General features: G+C 40.5%; 1 protein-coding gene and 1 long non-coding RNA gene across 5 annotated transcripts in view; one reads left to right on the top strand and one right to left on the bottom strand.

The window, feature by feature from the left end:
* The window catches only part of LOC129210939 (uncharacterized), a 447,576-nt gene extending 433,521 nt beyond the window's left edge, over positions 1-14,055 (bottom strand). For both annotated transcript variants that reach the window (XR_008578673.1, XR_008578674.1), the window contains exon 1: positions 13,915-14,055. This is a non-coding gene — a long non-coding RNA (uncharacterized LOC129210939). The remainder of the gene's footprint in view (positions 1-13,914) is intronic.
* A 175-nt stretch (positions 14,056-14,230) lies between these two features.
* Positions 14,231-19,896, top strand: part of DMXL2 (Dmx like 2) — a 54,453-nt gene continuing 48,787 nt past the window's right edge. For 2 of the 3 annotated variants that reach the window (XM_054837321.1, XM_054837320.1), the window contains exon 1: positions 14,231-14,448. In XM_054837321.1, the coding sequence (XP_054693296.1) occupies positions 14,362-14,448 (87 nt within the window). In that variant the 5' untranslated portion in view covers positions 14,231-14,361. Of the gene's footprint in view, positions 14,449-14,615; positions 14,671-19,896 lie in introns of those variants that run through there. The other variant, XM_054837322.1, reaches the window with a different exon arrangement.

Below are 19,896 nucleotides of genomic sequence, written 5' to 3'. Positions count from 1 at the left end.
TTGACTAACATCCAAAATACCTCTTTGGCACAGGCTCTTTCTAAATACACTTTTCTTGATTATAAGTATCAAGAAAGATATTCTGGAAAAATTCAGAAAAATTTCTTCGTCACTGAAAGTTCTCTGGCAGCTGTCAATTCCACAGCAAAACCCACACAATTCAGGGGGGGGGACGGGACCAAAAACCAAAACAAACAAACAAAAAAACAGAGCTAAAAGCCTGACTTGCACTATTAGAGAAAGCTGAAGATCTTATCTCTCTCTTGAGACTGAGGAAGGCAGAATTCTTCCATAATCACTTCTTGACATAGGAAGCCCTATTCCTAAACAGGTGATTCTGACAATGTAAATTGTAATAGCCTTGGATATTCCATGGTTTTTGTACTCTTCCAGTTTTATGGGGGGTGGTGGGGGGAGTTGGTTTGCAACCGTCTATGACCCCAGAGATATGTTCTTTAACTTATAAAAGCTTATAAAAAGTCTGAAAGGCTTCTGTTGTGTCTCTCTAGACATCCATTCTGTCAGTATATGTCCTTCCTGGAACATAACATGTTATGTGATATTGCCTCTGAGGATGCTTAATCATTTTTCAAAGGCAGCTACCAGAGTATTCCTTGGGAAATTATTCTGATCTATTGCACAGTATTGCTACTTACTAATTACTAGCAAGGAGGGACAGATTTGAACTTTGGGACACTAAACTAGAAACTGAATAGTAAATGTTTGAGAACAGCATAACTGACAAAGCTATACAAAGGTATATTTTTTTTTGCTAGTATAGATCATCAGAATACCACCTTGCAGATCTTGTCCCCAAAGAGTTATTTGAAGAAAAGATTCCAGCATTGTTCCAGCCTTCTCCTACCCCTTTTTGTTTTTTCTACTAGATATCCCATTCCTGGGAGAATCTTCCTATTGCTTGTTCCAAAATGGGCAGGAGAGAATTTAATGAAACTCATTTCTCCTTTGATTGGTTACCATAAACACAAGGTAAATAAAAATCTAGTGAATAATTTTTATATTTTTGAGAAGATATTTCAGGTTTTTGAGATAGCAAATTTAAGGTCTGCTGAACCCTCAGATGGAACTACAAGCAAAAAAAAAAAAAAATCTACAATTGCATCTCATTGGGCAAAGTAACCAGACTGAAAAGTAGCATCATGAGAAGGTTCCTTTATGTCCAGTGACACAACTGGTGAGACCAATGGTGGTTTCTACCAGTGACTGGACAACAAGTCTGAATCTCCTCAGTTGCCATGACAAACATTTTACCAAATGAATCACAGAACTTTCTCATAGCCAACACCATCTGGCAGAGTTCTGAAATGCTGGTGGTTGCATTACCTTATGGATGCAACCTTTCTAAAGATAGTAGCACAGATTATTTTCCTTCCCACTATATCCAGATAGCAAGTGGAGAAATTTTTCAGGCATGGATGAACAACACTCAAAACATACTCGTATATTTTTGCTGCCTTTTCTGCAGTACATGCGCTGTCCTCCCAAATTAAAAACAAAACAAAACACAAAACCCAACAAATTAATCACACTGTCTGCACTAGTTTGTCATTTTTTCTCCCACTCCCATCTGTTCAGTTTCTCTCAGCTGGAAACGAGAGAAAAAGCCAGCAACATTCAACCACTCTGTTCCCTGGAAGTTGGAGCAGTCAAGAGACCAAAGTTTAGAAGTGGACCCATATTTTAGATATGTTTTTTTTAAATGCATTGGCAATTCCTATATATGGCATATATGTCTTTTACCATCAAAAAAATACAAATTGTATAGCCAGGTCAACATAATTGTAAAATGACTGAACGAAAGCACAGGCAACAGGATAATTCCCTTAAGCTCTATATAGCAAAATACATAAATCCTCACACCTCTTTTCCCTATTAAAAAAATAAATTATTAGAGTCACTTTCAGTCTCAGAACTGGAAAGGACTCCTGGAGCTTTTGCAGCATCAGCTCCCAGGTTTCCCAAATTACCCACCTTAGGTGGTGGTGGGGAAATCACACTTCAGGCAGCTCAGTATCTGATACTCCCAAATACTTAAGAGAATTATTGCTTCAACATTTCCTTCAGTTTTTTTAATTCCTGCTTCATAGGTGTTCTGGTTTATATTTTTTCAATAAAACATTTCAGTGTTTTCTTCAGAACAGGGATTCTGGTCAACAGCCAGCTCTGTAAATTAACTTCATTAGTACAACTGCACAGATGGCAAATTTACACTGGTGCTAGAGGTCTAAGCACCCAAGCATCAAATTAAGCTGTATAAACTATAATAAATTACTAACTAGATTGCAAAGTAGCTGATTTATATCTACTGCATTTCTTGGTCATGGCAGGACCAAATAATCCAGTCATTTGCAATGCTGAACCATCTCTCCTTTTCAATGTTTATTTATTTATTTCAGACCAAGACATAATAGGAATAATTAATCTTTGTGCTGGCACTGCACCCAGTTCAAGAACCAAATGGAGAGCACTTGGCTGCTGTTGAGCCTGCCAGTGTTACTTTGGATCTTTGAAACAAAGCAGGTGTGGTGGGTAGACCCTGGCTGGGGTCTAGCCCACCAAAGCCACTCTATCACTCCCCCCCCTTCACTAGACAGGGGAGAAAAAGTATAATTAAAAGCTTATGGGTCAAGATAAGGACAGGGAGTGATCACTCACTAATTATCGTCACAAGCAAAACAGACTGGACTTAGATAGGAAATTAATCTAATTTATTACTAAGCAAAACAGAATAGAGGAATGAGAAATAAAATCAAATCTTAAAACACCTCCCCCCACCCCTCCCACCTTCCTGGGCTCAACTTCACTCCTGGCTTCAACCTCCTCCACCCTCAGCGGCACAGGGGGATGGGGAACGGGGGTTACGGTCAGTTCATCACACATTGTTTCTGCTGCTTCTTCATCCTCAGGGGGAGGACTCCTCTCATCCTTCCCCTGCTCCAGCATGGAGTCCCTCTCACAGGAGACACTCCTTCACAAACTTCTCCAGCGTGAGTCCTTCCCATGGGGTACAGACCTTCAGGAGCAGACTGCTCCAGCATGGGTCACCCACGGGGTCACAAGTCCTGCCAGCAAACCTGCTCTGGCATGGGCTCCTCTCTCCACGGGTCCACAGGTCCTGCCAGGAGCTTGCTCCAGCATGGGCTTCCCACGGGGCCACAGCCTCCTTCAGGTGCCTCCACCTGCTCCAGTGTGGGGTCCTCCATGGGCTGCAGGTGGAATCTCTACACCCCCTCATCCTTCCTCCATGGGCTGCAGGGGGATCTCTGCTCTGCTGCCTGGAGCACCTCCTCCCCCTCCTTCTGCACTGACCTTGGTGTCTGCAGAGTTTCTTACATCTTCTCACCCCTCTCTCCGGCTGCAGAAGCTCCCCTAACTTGTTTTTTCCCCTTCTTAAATATGTTATCACAGAGGCGCTGATTGGCTTGGCCTTGGCCAGCGGTGGGTCCGTCTTGGAGCCGGCTGGCATTGGCTCTGTCAGACACAGGGGAAGCTTCTGGCAGCTTCTCACAGAAGCCGCCCCTGTAGCACCCCCCCCCCAAAACCTTGCCACGCAAACCCAACACAGCAGGCCAAATTCAAGCTTGACCTAACTCACTACTTGCAGCAACAGCTGAGGTGTGCTGTGGTGCTACTGGTAAAAAGCAGTTGGAAGACAGAGAAGTTCAGCATGGATGTCTGCTGCTCCAGGGATCCTAAAAGAGGATCACCACCAGCAAACACTGCCAGATTCTTTAGTTAAATGAAAGTTGATGACTCCAGAATAGGTTAATGAGGCACAAAGAGGTGTTGGGGTAGAGAGAACTGGAGACAATATGAATATCAGAATATATCGCTTACCGATCCCACATGCTGTACATCAGATATTTTAGTACAGTTCAGTAATAAAGCACAGCTGGTGTCCAAACAGCTATTTGCAGATGGGAAAATTGTCAAAGATGCTGAATGGTCCTACTCATAATTGCTATTACACAGCTGGTCCTCTTAATAAAAACTTGTATTTAAGACCAGCTGACCTTACCTTTACAATATACTATCTGATACTAAAGGCTGGTAGTCTGAGACCCTATACAAACAGACCACCCCACAGCCTTACTTGGGCTGCACAGTTTGTATGAAAAATAAATTGTTTTGAATAGGTTGTTTGGCCAAGAATAATGACAAACATCCATCAGTAACAAATGTGGCAGCAGTTGTGATGATTTTATTTGATCTGCTTAAATATAAAAATCAAAATATAGACTGATAACTATGACTACGAGGTCATTGTGAAATGATCCCTTATGGGTACATTATCAATAAGATATTAAAAAATACCATATGATCCACATAACAGACTGCTTGTCCTGCTACCCTAATTGCTGGGTTTATGTATTTGCTGGAATAGCAAAACAAAACAAATGATAAAATCAATGTTCAGCAGATACAGAAGAAAATATTATTTATGTTACTAAGGCTCCTTTACTTAAATTTATAACATCCATGGAAAATTCAAAATATTAAGAATAAAGAGACTTGACCCAAATTCAGAGAAAATAAATATTCAGAGAAAAAACAAAACCAAGTTTTTCCACAAGTTTTAACATAAGGAAAATTATACAATTTTTCTGCTCCTCTCAATGCAGCAAACCTTTGTGAACAGATGGTAGCAGATCTGTGTGATGCAGTGGGCAGCATTTCCATATCACGCTGCTGGCAAATATCACCACCATTTAACTCATTTACTCCTGTGCACACCCTCAGAACACCGTACGCATTGCTGAGCTGTCAGAGGTGTTTGGCACATACCACTCAACTCAATGGTAATGAGTATTTAATCCTAGCTTCTCCTTGTATTGTACACAATAAACAGCTACTTTTTTCATCACTCCAACAACTACAAAATTAACATTTCCCTCTGTTTTTCAGGCAAAAGCAGATAACCCCAATTTGTTCATTTTAATTCAGACACAAAAAGAACCTGAAGCCGAGACGGGTCAAGAAACCAGCTGCCACGTGCATTTGGCAGGTAACACTAGAGGACCCCTTTTCTATGGGGTGTTACATGGGTGGTAGATCAAATAAAGCCTGTCCACAAGCTGTCACTTCCTCAGTCCCATTCTTACTGCCCTGCCACGTCCCTTATGACATCAAGCTTCTCTAACACCATCACTACCTTACCCTAAACAAAGGTACTGACAGCCATATTCCTCCTGTGCCAAACAAGATGAACTGTCAGCCTCTCACTGCAGCTTTTCCATCAACAGGGGCCTGATTAAAGTCTCTCCTCTCTGCCATATCAAGAATTTCCACAATATGCACAAGGGACTTCAGCATTTGATTAAACTGAGTTATGGAATTCAAGAGTATGGGTAGATGGAAGGGGAAAAAAATGACAGGGAAAGGGAAACTGGAGGGGAAAGGGGAGCATGGGGCACAAGCTACTAAAGCATAGTAAAACCTTGAAGAAATATACACAAATTAAAGAAAACCTGGAACTCTTCCCACAACCAAGTCACTGACAAAAATTATTTATTTATTTAGGCCCAAATTTTACCTTTTATCTTGACTTATAAAGTATATGACTGGATAACCAGAGTGCACTTTCAGTGAATTCTTTGCATAGCATAATCAATCATGGCTAGCATTGAGTTCATTTTTCATATCCTGTTTGCAGTTGTAGGAACTGAGAGGATGTTTTTCATAAGCATACATCTTTATTACAATCTCAGAATTGTCTGCAAGATCAGAACACACAGTTCACATCCTAAAATAATCCTAGAGATTCTCAGTGCTATTATAATATATTACATTATAATATAATTTCACTTTAACACATACTGCAGCATTCTGCCGATCAGTTTGAAGACTAGAGTAAAATCCACGCATTCCTTACCAATGTGTTGACGTAGGAATCAACAACCCTTAACTGTCTCTCCATTGAGGGTCTGCACGGTTAGAAACCTGCACAGACCTCAAATATTCTTTGGAGAGAAGGTACAAAGCACTGAGTTCCATGTATAATCTTCTGGGAAATATATTTAGTTTATTATCAATAGTAACTTGTTTTTTGTTATTTATTATGAGTAATACAAATCCCACAGAAGTCAGTCACCAGTTCAAAACTATGAGGTCCATGGAGCTTCAAAGATCACATGTCATCCTTAAACCTACCGCTACCTCTGAGAAAACTTACATGATGCATGATTTATTTTAGCAACTGAATACATAGCTAGCACTTTGCTCTTGAGATATGCTCCTTAGAGGCCACTTCTAGAACATAATTTACAAATATATAATGCATATACCTTAAATATTAATGCTCTTTATGTATTACTGCAAGAAATTTTCAAACGCTCTTCTGAGGACACAAATTATGAGCAGGTGTTAAACCAAGAAACCTCTGCTGAAGTTCAATGAACTCCATGGCAGTTATGGCTCACTAACTCCCCCAAGCAAAGATGGCAACCCTCTGGCCTTCCTGAAAAAGAAATTGGGACAGCAACAGTTCTAGATAAAATACTCTATGACTAAATCGGCTCAGTGAAAAAGGGTGTCTGGAGGACCCAGTTGCAGGGGGTTTTAGTACTTCGAAATAAACAAACCATATAAATATAAACAATATAAATCAAGATATCAACTTCAACTGCAAGCTCCCCAGGACATATATTAAAGACCTTACATGTCCGCTGTCAAAAGAGCAAAGTAAAGTTCCAGTCTATTTTTCTAAGTCTCTAAGTGCTCTGAGTAAACGTTCCGCTTGCCATTTCAACTACTAGTACATATACAGAAGTAGTATCTAGAAGTCCCATCCATCAGAACTCATTGAGTCAAACATCAAGCAAATATTTATCAGTCCCTTTCCTAATCAGGCAATTCACAATTGACACTGAACACAGGAGCTTATGCCTCTATTTAAAAAAAAAAAAAAATTACTAAAAATTATACTTTGACCTTTCTTTTATTAAGAAAATGCCAGTAACTCAAATGTAACTCACTAAAAGACTGCTTATTGGTGTCACTGTTACTTACTACCTCCTAAAGTTTATTTCGCTAAGGCTATTTTAGAATGGATAAAAACCAGCTGAGTAATATTCAATGGAATGGATTCTAATGAATTCAGTTTTCAGCTGGAGAAACATATCAGTTCTTTGCTTCTTAGGGCTGCAAGGCATCCGAAGTGGAGGTGTTTGGGAAAGGAAGAAAAAACTATTAAAAAATGGAGATTTTACATTTTCAACTTTTTACTCTGATTGATATGGGGGGGGGGGGGGGGGGGGTGTGGATATCAGACTCTCATACAGTCCCAGCTATTATTAACTATGTGCTCTGTTCTGTATTCCCAGCTTTTAAGAAGTCAATTAGACATGAAAACCTCCCTCAAGTTTTAAAAATAAATTTAATCACTAAGCAGAGTTGGTGAGAGATGCCTCAGAGCTATGTCAGTAAGAAGGACTATTGCTAACTGTTTTACTTCACTTTGTATGATTCATATCTGTCCTGACAGGCTCACTGGAAATGCATAAAGCAATTTAAATAATTGTGGTCCCCAAATTACCCACAGTAAACACATTCATACTGCCTAAGCCACAGCCCATACATTGCACTATTGTTCTCAACATAAGAGGATGCCATTGGGTTAATTAACAATGGTTCAGCTTGAGTGTCAACAAGGTCACAAAGTTTATGCTGCAGATACGAGTACTTAAGAGTTAATAATTAGAGCCTCAAAAAATTACCAAACCAAATTAAACCCCACCAATTGGCACACAGTACATCAATTACACTGAACTGTGACATGCTGCACAAGGGGCAAATTCTGTCTTATTTTACACACCTCTTTTCATAATATATTCCCTGTATAGTCAAGAAACTAGTAAGATGTTCCAGAGGGCAGTTGGAAAGACCCAGCTAGGTACTCTACATGAGCTGTTGCTCACATACGCTCTTCAGAAACTCTGCTGAGAACATAAAGAACAAAAATTAAACAGTGTGGATACTGTTTCCGCTTTTCTACCTCACCAAATGCAAATATACCTTTAGATTGAAAGATAGTGTTTAATGGATTTTAATATTGCAAGCAGAAGAAAATAAGAGATTCATAGAGACTTTCAACAGCTAAATTCATAAATGATTGCATAGTTTATTTACATCTGCAGTTCAAGGGAAGGAAAAGTGGCAGCTATAATGTTACAAGCTTGGTTGGTTTTACTTACAACTTAAAAACACATACTACAATCTTTTGAAGCATAGATAATATTACAATAGGCTTAGGGTAGTTAAGGTCTTACCAAAAGCCAGTGAGTCTTAAGAATATGTTGGTTTAGGATACTTTCTACAGGTATCTGAATGTAAGTTAGGCAAAATGACACAGCATGTAACACGCAGATGTACATGTTGTTTTATAAATAGTCTACATAAGTGCCAGTAAAATTCAAGAAGGGTACTACATGGAAAGCAAAATGAAAATAAACACAAGAGAAAAATTATTCCCTTACAGATTCTTTTTATTAGAAGTATAATAGCTATCTTATAAAGTCAGTATGTATTAGTGACAAGGCACCTTGAAGCTGAAGAAATACACAGTACAAGAGCTACTAAGAAAGCAACATAAACCTAAACTGATGACAAGCTTTTCAAATGTCAGTCCAAAAATATTTTTACTTAAGCTCTCCTGAAGGGCTTTTCATTCAAGTCTTCCTCAGACTTCACTGCAGAATTGTTCCTGTGTTGCTTATAAAATGGTTGGTGTTGAAGATCTGATTTGTGCCTGAAAACACTGTCATCAGAATAGGAATCTTCTGATGTCCTCCAGTTCCCAGGTATGAGTCTGTACTCTAAATAACCCCATGCAACAACTTTCATTACCTTCTTAAGGATGAAATGTCCGCCTTTGAGAGATGCGGAATTGATATTTTTGCTGCAGCACCATACGACTAAGTACGCATCCGAGTTTGTTTTGGATTTTTTCCTCAATAAAAGATGAGCAGAGGAAATTCCCAGAACATCTTTCATATACACCTAGTGCCATCAGAACACTCAGTCTGATACAGAGTGCTTGTTTATATGTCAGGAAAGCTATTTGTGTGCAATTGACAATAAAGTCATTTGTCATTCTACTAAATCATCCTTTAGAGTGGAATTTAAAGAGCATGAACTTAGAATTAATTGCACATGGTCATTTGTGACTTCACTGGAGGGATTCTATTTTCCAGATGCTTGAAAGACATATAGAAAGGCAAGATACACAGATGATCAGAACCGCAAGAGTACGAAGTAGTAATTCTTCCATCTGAAGAAAAATATTTATATTACAACATCGCCTCCTACCACATATTAGGATGCAGACACTCAGAAAATTATTCTAAAGACATTTGTTCACTAAAAGTTTCACTGAAATTCTGTATAGTGTAAGCATTTAGCAGAGAGCACACAGAATTAATTCAGGCAATGGAACTAGTTAATACTTAATCCTATGTCATTAAAGTCCAACATCATGCCACATATCACTACTAGAAGTAATTTATGTTTATTCTGTCTCTGCTTTCTCAGAATCTAAGTACTTACAACTGAACAATCACTAAACTATTCCATCATTTCTTAGAAAAATCCTATCTCTCTGCCCCAAAAAAACCTCAACTAGTCTGGAACTTCCATCATGATTAGACAGACTGACAAGAAAACAAAAGCATTGAAGCTTCTGAAAAGAATTAAGAGATAGCACTCCTAGACATAGACACCACCTTAGCCATGAAAAAATCAGCACATTCAATTAGGTGCCTCAACTCTGTGCTGTTTAAACTATCTGTCCTTTTCCGTACTCAACCATTTAATGGATTAGAATTTTTAATCATTAGTTCTTTCCTCTACAAATACCTGATTGTGGTTTAAAAGAATCATTGAAGTTTCATTTTCGCTGCAATTTTTAATGCTATTGGGTTTTATTTTTTTATTCTTTAAAATTCAAAGTGTGTGTCATTACAGGACAGTAAGGGTCCAGACAGGGGAAATGTTTAGACACCGATGCACTGCCAGAAGTGTGCAGCATTTAGATACCTCTGGGGAAGCAAGACCATCAGTTTCTACAAACATGGTATTTTAAAAATATCCAGACAAAAATTGTGCTGTAGCAAGGTCTTCTCAGGAGAAAGAAGTAGCCACCATCCTTCACAGGTGAATGCCATTAATGTCTTTGACAGAAATACACAGTGCACAACAGTTTGCAAATTAAGATCGTTATGGGGACAATCTTGTTCTACCAATAATTGCAAAGGTAGGTACATTTCAGAAATTAATAGCAGAGAGCAGGTGTTACATCTTATGGATTGAAGAACATAATTTTCTCCAAGATAAGTTAACAGCTGAATTTGAGTTCTAGAGAAAAACAGGCAATTAGCTTTTCTTCAAGGAAAAATACAATATATTCAAGAACCCAGTGAAGATTTGCGACAGTCATCATGGATCACAAGGAAAATATTCACAAAATTGTAAAAGCATCATACCTAGAAGATGTCTGTTTCCTGAGGAAAGGTAAAGGCCTTCAGGAGCACAGAAAACTGACAGAGTGGTCAAAACAGGGTGTGTTCTTCAGGTTTCAAGATACCAAGACTGGAGTGCAGCATTTCACCTTTGAAATAAAAGGCAGTCCAGTGTAGGTATTTATCTTGCATGATGTCTTCTATGAGTCTTGCTTTCTTTCCCTAGGCTGTGTGCAGCACACCACTTTTGCATGTGCTTTAGGATTTCTTCCCTATGCAAGTTTCACAGCAAAGTCTTTTGATTTTTCTCCCTTCCCATAAAACACTCCACCTTTTGACAAAAGCAAAAATTTCTCCTATATTTTACCGCTAAGCAAAACTAGAAAATGTCAGATTTTTTATATATATATAATCATGGTTTCTGTATCAAAACATGGTATTTCCCTCTGATTATTTTGTATAATACCACCTTCTTTTGCCAAGTGAAAATACTTCTTCCTACAGCAAATGGAACCAAGCTATTTCTCCATAGCATCTGTGTAGTTCAGTGTCTGTTTTCTAAATTTGGACCTCTTTCCTTTGCCTCCTTCTTTTTGGAGGCATCAGAAGAGATGAAAGTCTCAACCTTTGAATATGTATAGTTTGGGGTTTTTTTCCCCTTTCCCTGTAGTTGGAGAAACAGAGGGCACACCAGTACAGTCATCCTCATACATGATGCAGACAAGGTCTTGAGAGGCCATCTAATCCATTCTGCTAGACAGAGCCAGGAGCAAAGTACCCTCAGCATTCCTAACACATTCTTAAAACTCCACCTAAGGCAGCTCCAACTGCAGTTTATTAGCATAAATTAAATAAACCTTTTCCTTCTATACAGCAGCCACTCTCCTGAGGTAATAGAACTTCCCCTCCCAGAACTCAAATTAACTTCAAGCCAAAGCAGGGAATTCCTGGGGAAACAGATACAGCAGAGGTACTGCAGGTACTTTTTCTTAGTGTTAAAAAGGAAAGAAAGTAATTGAACAAAGCAACAAGATAATCAGGAATGAAAGGAAAAATTAAGATGAAGGCCCCTTGGTTGCTGGGTTTTTCAATTAGGTTTTATTATTTATACATATATGAGAGAGAGAGAGAGAGAGACAGAGACAGAGAGAGATTGCTTCATGCTCTTGGGCATAGAAATCACCTATACATGCACTGAAAATTACTTTAATATGAGGTATTTAAATCACTAATAAGGAAGGATCAATTAAGGTAAATAAAACAATCTGTCAGCAAAATTCAGGTGAAAATATTTGTTTTCACAAAAAAATGTGAAGGCATTATCTGCAGATATTTGCAGAATGATTCTTGCTCAAAGCTCTGTGCACAGAGCTAGCCATATCTATAGGTTTCCACAGCCACAAATATTTTACTATTAAACCCATAATTTGACATTATTTTTACTTCAAAGAGGAATTTTACCTGCTTCAGGATAACACACGTTCTCAGTCCCACAGCAAAGTCCCAGCAGAATTAAAGTACCATACTAGTCAGAAAAGTTTCTCACCAACCCATGCAATAAGATGGAAGTCTTTCTCACAGTTGGCATGCCCAAGAGTTACTGGCAGTCTTATTCTGATTAGGTAAGAGAAGTCTGGGCTGAAAACCAAAACTCCCCCTCGTCATGTCTGTTACCCAGGAAGATTGAACTGATCCTGCAGGTACTCTGCTTTTACTTTAGACTTTTTGCCATCAAACCCAGATAGCTTTACAACATCTAAGAAAGGAAATTTTTTCCCTTTAGATCATACTGTTCTCTTATCCTACTTAATATTGACTGCCTGTGCCAATTTAAAAGCCAGCTAGCTGTCTTTTCAGGCACTAGTTGGACTTTGTTCCACTCATTAAAAAAAAAACCCCACAACAAAAAACCCAGATAAACCCATCACATGGTTTTTGCCTCTAAGTCCTGTTGCATGCATTTCAAAAAATCTTATCCAAAATAAAAATCAGTTGTAAGTTAGCATTTTTTTAATGTGGAAGAGCCTTCAATCAGAAAAGTTATGGAATAATAAGTATCAGTGGAAGCATATGAACATTTCATAGCTGTTTCATACATAATCAGGTCAACTGAAGATGAAAACATTTTTTTCCCCTTTCACTTCAGCTGTAGATACTGTTCCCCTTAAAAGAGATTGTCTTTAACAAGCATGGGAGTAGATAAAACCTTAAGTGTTATGATGACAACTTTTTTTTTTTCCATTCAAAGGTAACTTGATTGTATCTTCTTTTACCTCTACATTCGAGTAAACTCATTTATTCAGTAAGACATGTACACTTCTAAGAAGCAGTAAAAGGCAAGATGACTCCTGCAGTCCTGAGGGGCAAAACTGCCATAAACTATAATGAAGATTGAGCTTTGCAGCTTCTATCATTAGCACCAGTGGTACAACTGCAAGACTGCTGTATTGACCTAGTACAAGAAAATGGAGAATTCTCCTTGTGTCATGACACACTACATAGAGAGTGTTTTTTTTTCCTTTTCCGTTCAGAGTTTAGTATCCCTTTCAAACAACTTTCAGGATCCAACCTTCTTCACACCTCTGAGACAGAAAAGGATAGGTACATTTAAAGGCTTTTGTTTTCAACTGTGTTTGACAGCTACTACAAATAAAGCAGCAAAAACCTCACCATATTTTCTGTGAAGTCACACAATGTGCATAAAATGCAACTAAACACCTTAATCAAACAAGGCAGTGCCTCATCTCCTCATACTGTTCTTTTAGTACCAAGTGCTGGTAATTTTCTCACCAATCTCCTGTAAATGGACATTTAGAACAGCCCTGAAACATCATCTCCTTCTCCTGACACAAAGCAGTTCTGACTTGGAATGACGGCCCCGTTCTCGAATCAAGAACTAAATGAAGCCCTCAAGGATCAAATATGCGCTGCACAGCCAGCACGCTGGTCAGCAGCTGCTGGCGGGCTCCACGTACCCGCTGTAGGCAGTATCACTGGCAGCCAGAGGGGCGCTCAGGGAGTCTCAACAGCTTCCTAAGCTCTTTGAGATATGACCCAACGTCTGGATCCTTAACGAAAAAAACTCAAGCCATCCTCAGAAGCACTATATATAACTAATAAAAGGCCGAAGTGTGAGACCGGCAGCCCACTGCCCGCACCTGGGGCGCACAGAGCACCTGGCCAGCTGAGGGCACCCCCTCACAGCCCGCTGTGCTGGCGCGGCTCGCTGGTGCAGCTGCGGACTTCCAGCCAGCGAGGCAGCGCCCAGCCTCTCCTCCGACGGGAGGCACTTCCCTCTCCGCATACTTACCGCTCCTGATTTGGGAGACACGCCTCCCCAGTCCGCCTCACGGCCGGAACGCTGCAGCAGCAGATAAATCCCCCCAACTCCTCTTTCTCCTCCCTCCCGCCCCCGTGAGGCGCCCTGCCACCGTCTCACCTCGAGGCGTCAGCCGAGCGCACCGCATCCCACGGCTCCTGAGCTGTCCCTCCCATTTCTTTTAAACCCAGCGCTCCCCTCTTCCCCGCCACACTGCCCGCCTCAGGCTGCCGGCTCGTGAGGAGCTGCCGGCTCGCGGCTGGGCTGTCTGCCCCCCCCCCCCGCCCTTTAGCTGCCTCGCGGGCGCGCGCACAACGGCCGCTGCTCGCGCAGAGGCGGTGCCTGCGCGCGCCTCACCTGATTCAGACTCTGCCCAGCGCGTGCGCCGCCTCCCTCCTCCCTCCCTCCCCCCTCCCTCGCGCGCGAGCTCGCGGCGGCAGCGCGCAGGGCTCCGGCCCGCGAGGCGGGCGGGAGCGCGGAGCCATCCGGGTCTCGTCCGCTCGGTGCCAGCGGAGACGGCGGTCGCGGCGCTGCCGGCCCCAGGAGAGCGGTGGGGGGAAGGCCGCCATGCATCTCCACCAGGTGCTCACCGGCGCCGTCAACCCCGGGGACAACTGCTACTCGGTGGGCAGCGTTGAGGACATCCCCTTCACGGTAATGCTGGCGATACCAGAGGAGAGGCGGGGGCGCCCGGGCTGAGCCGGGCGGGGTGGGGGAAGGGGAGGGTGTTTTGTAGGCCTGAGGAGAGCGGTGGGAGGGGCTGGGGGGGAATTAACCTGCGAGGCGGAGGGGGTACGGGCAGGGTGGCTCGCGGGCCTTGGGCCGGAATACTGGCGGGCATTACGAGCGGGGCCTCGGCGCTGTGAAGGCGAGTGGGTGAGAGCCGGCATATTTATAGGTGGGGTGGGGTGACGCGAGGTGGGAGCGCTTCTCCGGGGCATCGAGGTGCTCCCAGGCAGCACGGGCCGGGAGCAGACAGGCGTGACCCCGCCGCGGAGCGTCGCCGTCCGCTACGTCCTGCGGGAGGGGTCTTGCTGCTCGCTCTTCCCGGGCTGCGGCTGCAGATGGAGCCTGAGCGCCGCGGACGCACCCGTCACCTCTGGCGAGTGCCCCGCGGATCCTCTGAATTCGAGCAGGGAGCCAGGGAAACCCCCATATTGTGCATCCCCAGATTTTTCTGGGTGCTTTTTGTGTGTGTGTGCATGGTCGTCCTTCAAAGAGAAATAGTCTATTGCACTGTCTGCTATTGCTGAGTGTTTGGCTTCAATTACTGTGGTTAATAAAACACAAATTTGTCAAATAGTTCTCTTAAACTGGAAGAGACAAGAAATGGAAAGAGATACACTATGCAAATTTCAGGAGCCCAGTAGTTTATATAATAAAATCTATTTATCATCCACGGGCTATTTTTGTTTATTCTGATGTCAATTTCCACTTTTTTAGCTTACGATATGCTTCTCTGATTTTAATGAATAATCAGCTGCTGCAGTGTTTTGCATACTGTCATCTAATCAGTATGTTATTATTTGGGAATAAATTGTCTCATTAGATTTGGTATTAACATTTACAAGATTATATCCCATGCACAAACCAATTCCAAGTTAAATGATACAGAGCATCATTTTTAGTGTAAGATAACTGTCAGCAGACTTGTCAAACATTTAAACCTTACTTTAGATTATCACAGATGTCTAATTTCAGTAATAAATGCGTGAAAGTCTTAAGAAATAAAAGGTGCCACGTCTGTCTTTATTTTCCTTGTTCTGCTGCTATGCAGCCATACTGCTATTAAAGGGACCTCTGTTACTTTTGATATTTATATAAGTTGACAGTTATTCATATTCTACTGTGTTTCTTCGTACTGTGACAATTTGAAAAGTCAGCCAACTGGTATTATGAAAGACAACTTTATGCTAATTCTTATAATAGTTTTGATAACATAAAAATGAATAATTATGGTTTATGCAAGAATTTTGCAAGAACAAAAGTTACATTTTACAAAAAAAAATGCAGAATCATTTGGTAGCATGTTAATTATGGAACTGCATATAACAGACGTCGCTGTCTTCTCTGGCTGCTGCATCCAATTTTTTTATAACACAATAAAGAACGATCTGAAGGGATAAGTATGTTTTAATAAATGTATCTTCTGGACTTCCACAGTTGTAACCTTCTTCTTCCCTTTTTCTCCTTTCTCTGTATTGGTGGTATTACTTCCTGCTGTTCTAGACCTTGATCCTCTGGTAAACTGTACAGTTAAAAACATGTGCTTGCAAACAGTTTGGGGTCTTATATCCAGATTCTTAGGAAATTGGTCACCTGTGTGACTCCCAGTAGCATCATAGTCTACTATCCACTGCAGGTGTCACTCAAGGTTAGTGCCTAACCTTGAATTTGATGGTCAACATCAGTAACACTGTATTGACATAGCTTTGTCCCCCCAAACCATTAAGCTGTTTGGAGTCATAACTTTAACTCAGATCTTGAAGCAGCATTTGCAGTTTAGGCAAGAGATGATCTGTATTTGTGACATGGCCTGACTGTAGACGTGCTCTTAAGACCCCAGACCCATTAGCCTCCACAACACAGCAGAAGCAGAGCAGTAAAAGGCAAGAGGTTAAGGGAGATCTACACAGTATGTGCTGTACTATATTAATCCATATGGAGTTTGGCTGTGGCAGAGGAGCCATTGTGTGTGTGCACATGTGCTTGCTTATGTTTTGGTTGATGTTAGGGCATTTGTTTAAAATGTGTGAGAACTAGCTCAAAATTGCTACAACTGATTCATCACAGGGACTTGAAAATGCAGCGGTTTTGCATGCAGAAATGAATCACTCATGTTCAAGTTACTCCATTTAAAAGTAGAATAATGGCTTCAATACATGTATATATGTATTTACTAGTTAATAGTTCTGGAGCTTTTTTTTTTTTTTTTTTGAGTAGGAGAAATATCCTCTTAAGATGAACTTTCTTTAGATGCCTAACTCCAGGAATCTTAGGATTCTGAGAGAAGGAACACATTTTCTTCCAACCTGATTAGGGACACTGCAATTCTCAGGTTCTTCATCCTTCTTTTCCTCTAAGGTTTGCTCTTGGCTTGTTTACATTGTTCCTTGCTAGGGATAATGGTATGTTTTTAATTTCCAAGTCAGTGTAGCTAGAGCTAAGATGATAACATGTTCTGCCTCAACTTTTTTAAAGGTTTGCTGAAAGCCATCTAGTTATTCTGAGAATAAGAAAGGGAAAAGAAATAACTGTTCTTTACCTGCTAAAAACCCAAGTATTAGTGACTCCATAAAGCAAAATAAATCCAAAGAAAGAGTTGCTGTAGGTCAGCTACAAAGGTTCTGTCAGTCCTTTATCTGAAATGCCCACAGTGTTCTTTCCTCCCTATGCTCCCACACCTACCCATAGCAATCCTGACATATATCTAGCATTTCCCAAATAAGGGATGAAGCACAGAGATGTTTGGTTAACAAACTGGCTTGTTGATGTTGTAGCTGTATTGCACCCAGTCTAGTAGAGCGGGTAATACACAGGAAAAATTGTTTCAATGGTGATTAGAAGAAAAATAGCTTCATAATGCTGTTCTCTACCAGGCCTACCAGTTTTCTCTTCAGCCCCACTTCGTTTGAGCTCCAAAAAGGACACTGTGTAAGCAAAGGGTTTAAGTACTAAATGACAGAAGTTCCGTTTTTTTCATTTCTGGTAATAATTCTGTGCACTATTCAACTTGCTGTTGCTTCATGTTCTTATTTCAGCAAATATTGTTAACTATGTTTCACAAATGAGTTTACAGAAGGCCAGAGTTGAGCTTTATTCAGAAGGGCCTTACAGCACACACCCTGCCTAGACAGAAGGAGGGTATGTTATTTGAACCTCATAGTCTAACTGGCGGCTAATAAGTTTTTAAAGGTAGTAAGCTGCGTTTTTCAAACCATGGTTGATTTCCCTTAGCTTTTGTTGTTAAGCAGCTGTTTTACGCTGAGCCAATTTCAGTCACTGACCCTGACTCTGAGTGGGATGTGTGTTACCACCCTGACTTTCCATGATGTGGAATAAGATGGTTTCAAATAAAGGCAACAAGCTGTTCTGATTCTGTTTATATGACTTCTGCCCTTTGTCCAAGCTCAGGATTGTTTTTCCTCTGTGAAACTCTGAACAGATTGTAGCTGTTTCTAAGGTCAGTCTAGGTTTAAAAAAAAAATAAAATCCATAGGTATGTCAATTACTTAAAGGCTAGATTCTATAAGTATAAAAAAATCCAAGCTCTGGCTAGTGTCACAGAAGATAATGAATATTTCTTGTAAGAGATATCACTAAATGCACAAAATATAGAACTCTAAACATTATTAATGAAAAAATCAGAATATCAGGTTTTAGGGGTGTCTGTAGATAAGAACTTTTCTGATAGAAGTGAAAAAAATTTAATTTATTATTTGTAATTTTTGAAAAGGACAAACTTCTCAGCATCTTCTATGCCAGTACTGACACTTGGCCTGGAACTGCGTGTGTCGTGAATTTCAGAAATTCTTGCAAATGAAAGTCTCCCACACCCGTGTAAACTTTTTTTACCTCATTGAAAACAGCAAAATCTTCATCCATACTGTTACATTCAGAAGATATAGCAACTGAGAATAGGTTTTCTCTGCTGTGTAGGGTTCTCATCTACTTCATCCTTCTTGAAATATTACTAAAACCTTTATTTGTACATCCCTCCCATTTATTTATTCCTGCTTATATAGATATATATGTTCTCCACTGTGTCATATTTATGTGAACTAGATTACAGACACTTAACATCTGAATCCTTACTATGTTATTTTTTCTCTGAAGCTCTGTAATGGAAACATGTAAAAATGTATTTAATCATGAATTCATCTCATATGACAATTTAGGAAAGCCTACAGGCTAGTAGTGGGTTGGGTGGGTTTTTTTCAGTTATTTTGCTAGTTTGCATTAAGCATATGAAATTCTACTAGTACTTAGCCAGGGAATGGGGGAAGTGTAAATGTTGTGTCCATTGATGAGATTTTGGAAATGTTTCAGAACTCAGGTGTCTTCATCGCTAATAGGAAGGTGGAGGAATTTCTGCATATTACATGTTTACTATCCATGGCCAGAAACTTAAGGATAAGCGCGGTTATGCTGGAGGAGTACTGTAAGGCAAATACAGGCTTTAATTCAGGTATTAATCCAGATTTTAATTAATTTATGTAATTTTACATGTTTATTTACTACTACTTTTTTTAATACCACTGTGGGCTGATTCTGTTTCTTCCACATCATTTGCCATCTTGAAATGCCTCTCTACCCTTAATAGTACGCACTGGAGCTTGGGCGCTTCTGGTCTATTTCACTTATGCCAAATTTGTAAAGAGTTCCAGGCTACAGAAAGAGAAGAATCATTTTTTTTTTATACAGAGAAAAATAGTCATATAAAGAAAAAGCAAGATGAGAACGTGAAGGAATAATTGTTTCTCTGTCTGTTAGTTCCAGTGCTCAACATTAAAATCAGAGAACCAAACCGGAAAACGTGGGCAGCTGAAAAAGAGATGCACATGCTGCTTTTGTATTATCTGAAAATTAAGGATATAGCATAAACTCTTACAGTAGGACACAATGTCCTACTTCTGTCTGATGCTCCTGCGTTCAATTAGAGCTTTGTCATTGTTCATTTCAGTGGTCCTAGATCTTGACAGTTAGAGCAGACATCGGCAAACTACAGCTTATTAGTTGCTTATGGATCCTGCAAGTCATCCTTGCATTCTGGCAGTTTTGTAACTCCATTTAATTTTCTCTTTGAAGCTATCAGTGACATTAGAAATGGAGGCTGGCATATACTCCATGTGGGTGGGTTTTACTGCACTTGTTTTATTCAGTGACTGCTTATAATTGCATTTATCTAAGACCTCTGTGCTGTTCTCATCCATTACAGCATCTCAGCATCTTGTTTTCCATCTTTCCTTTTTGTATGGCTTACCAATGTTCCATTCCTTTTATCAGGCTATGCAGATCGTTGGTCTGTTGCCACAAACATTGTGGCCACTGTTATTCTGGCAGGAGAGACCTGTGGTGGCATGAATGACCTCCCTGAAGTGG

The sequence above is a fragment of the Grus americana genome, chromosome 10 (genome assembly GCF_028858705.1).
Source record: "Grus americana isolate bGruAme1 chromosome 10, bGruAme1.mat, whole genome shotgun sequence".
NCBI lineage: Eukaryota > Metazoa > Chordata > Aves > Gruiformes > Gruidae > Grus > Grus americana.
Note: the sequence above shows the minus strand (reverse complement) of the source record. Positions and strands in the feature narration are given on the sequence as shown.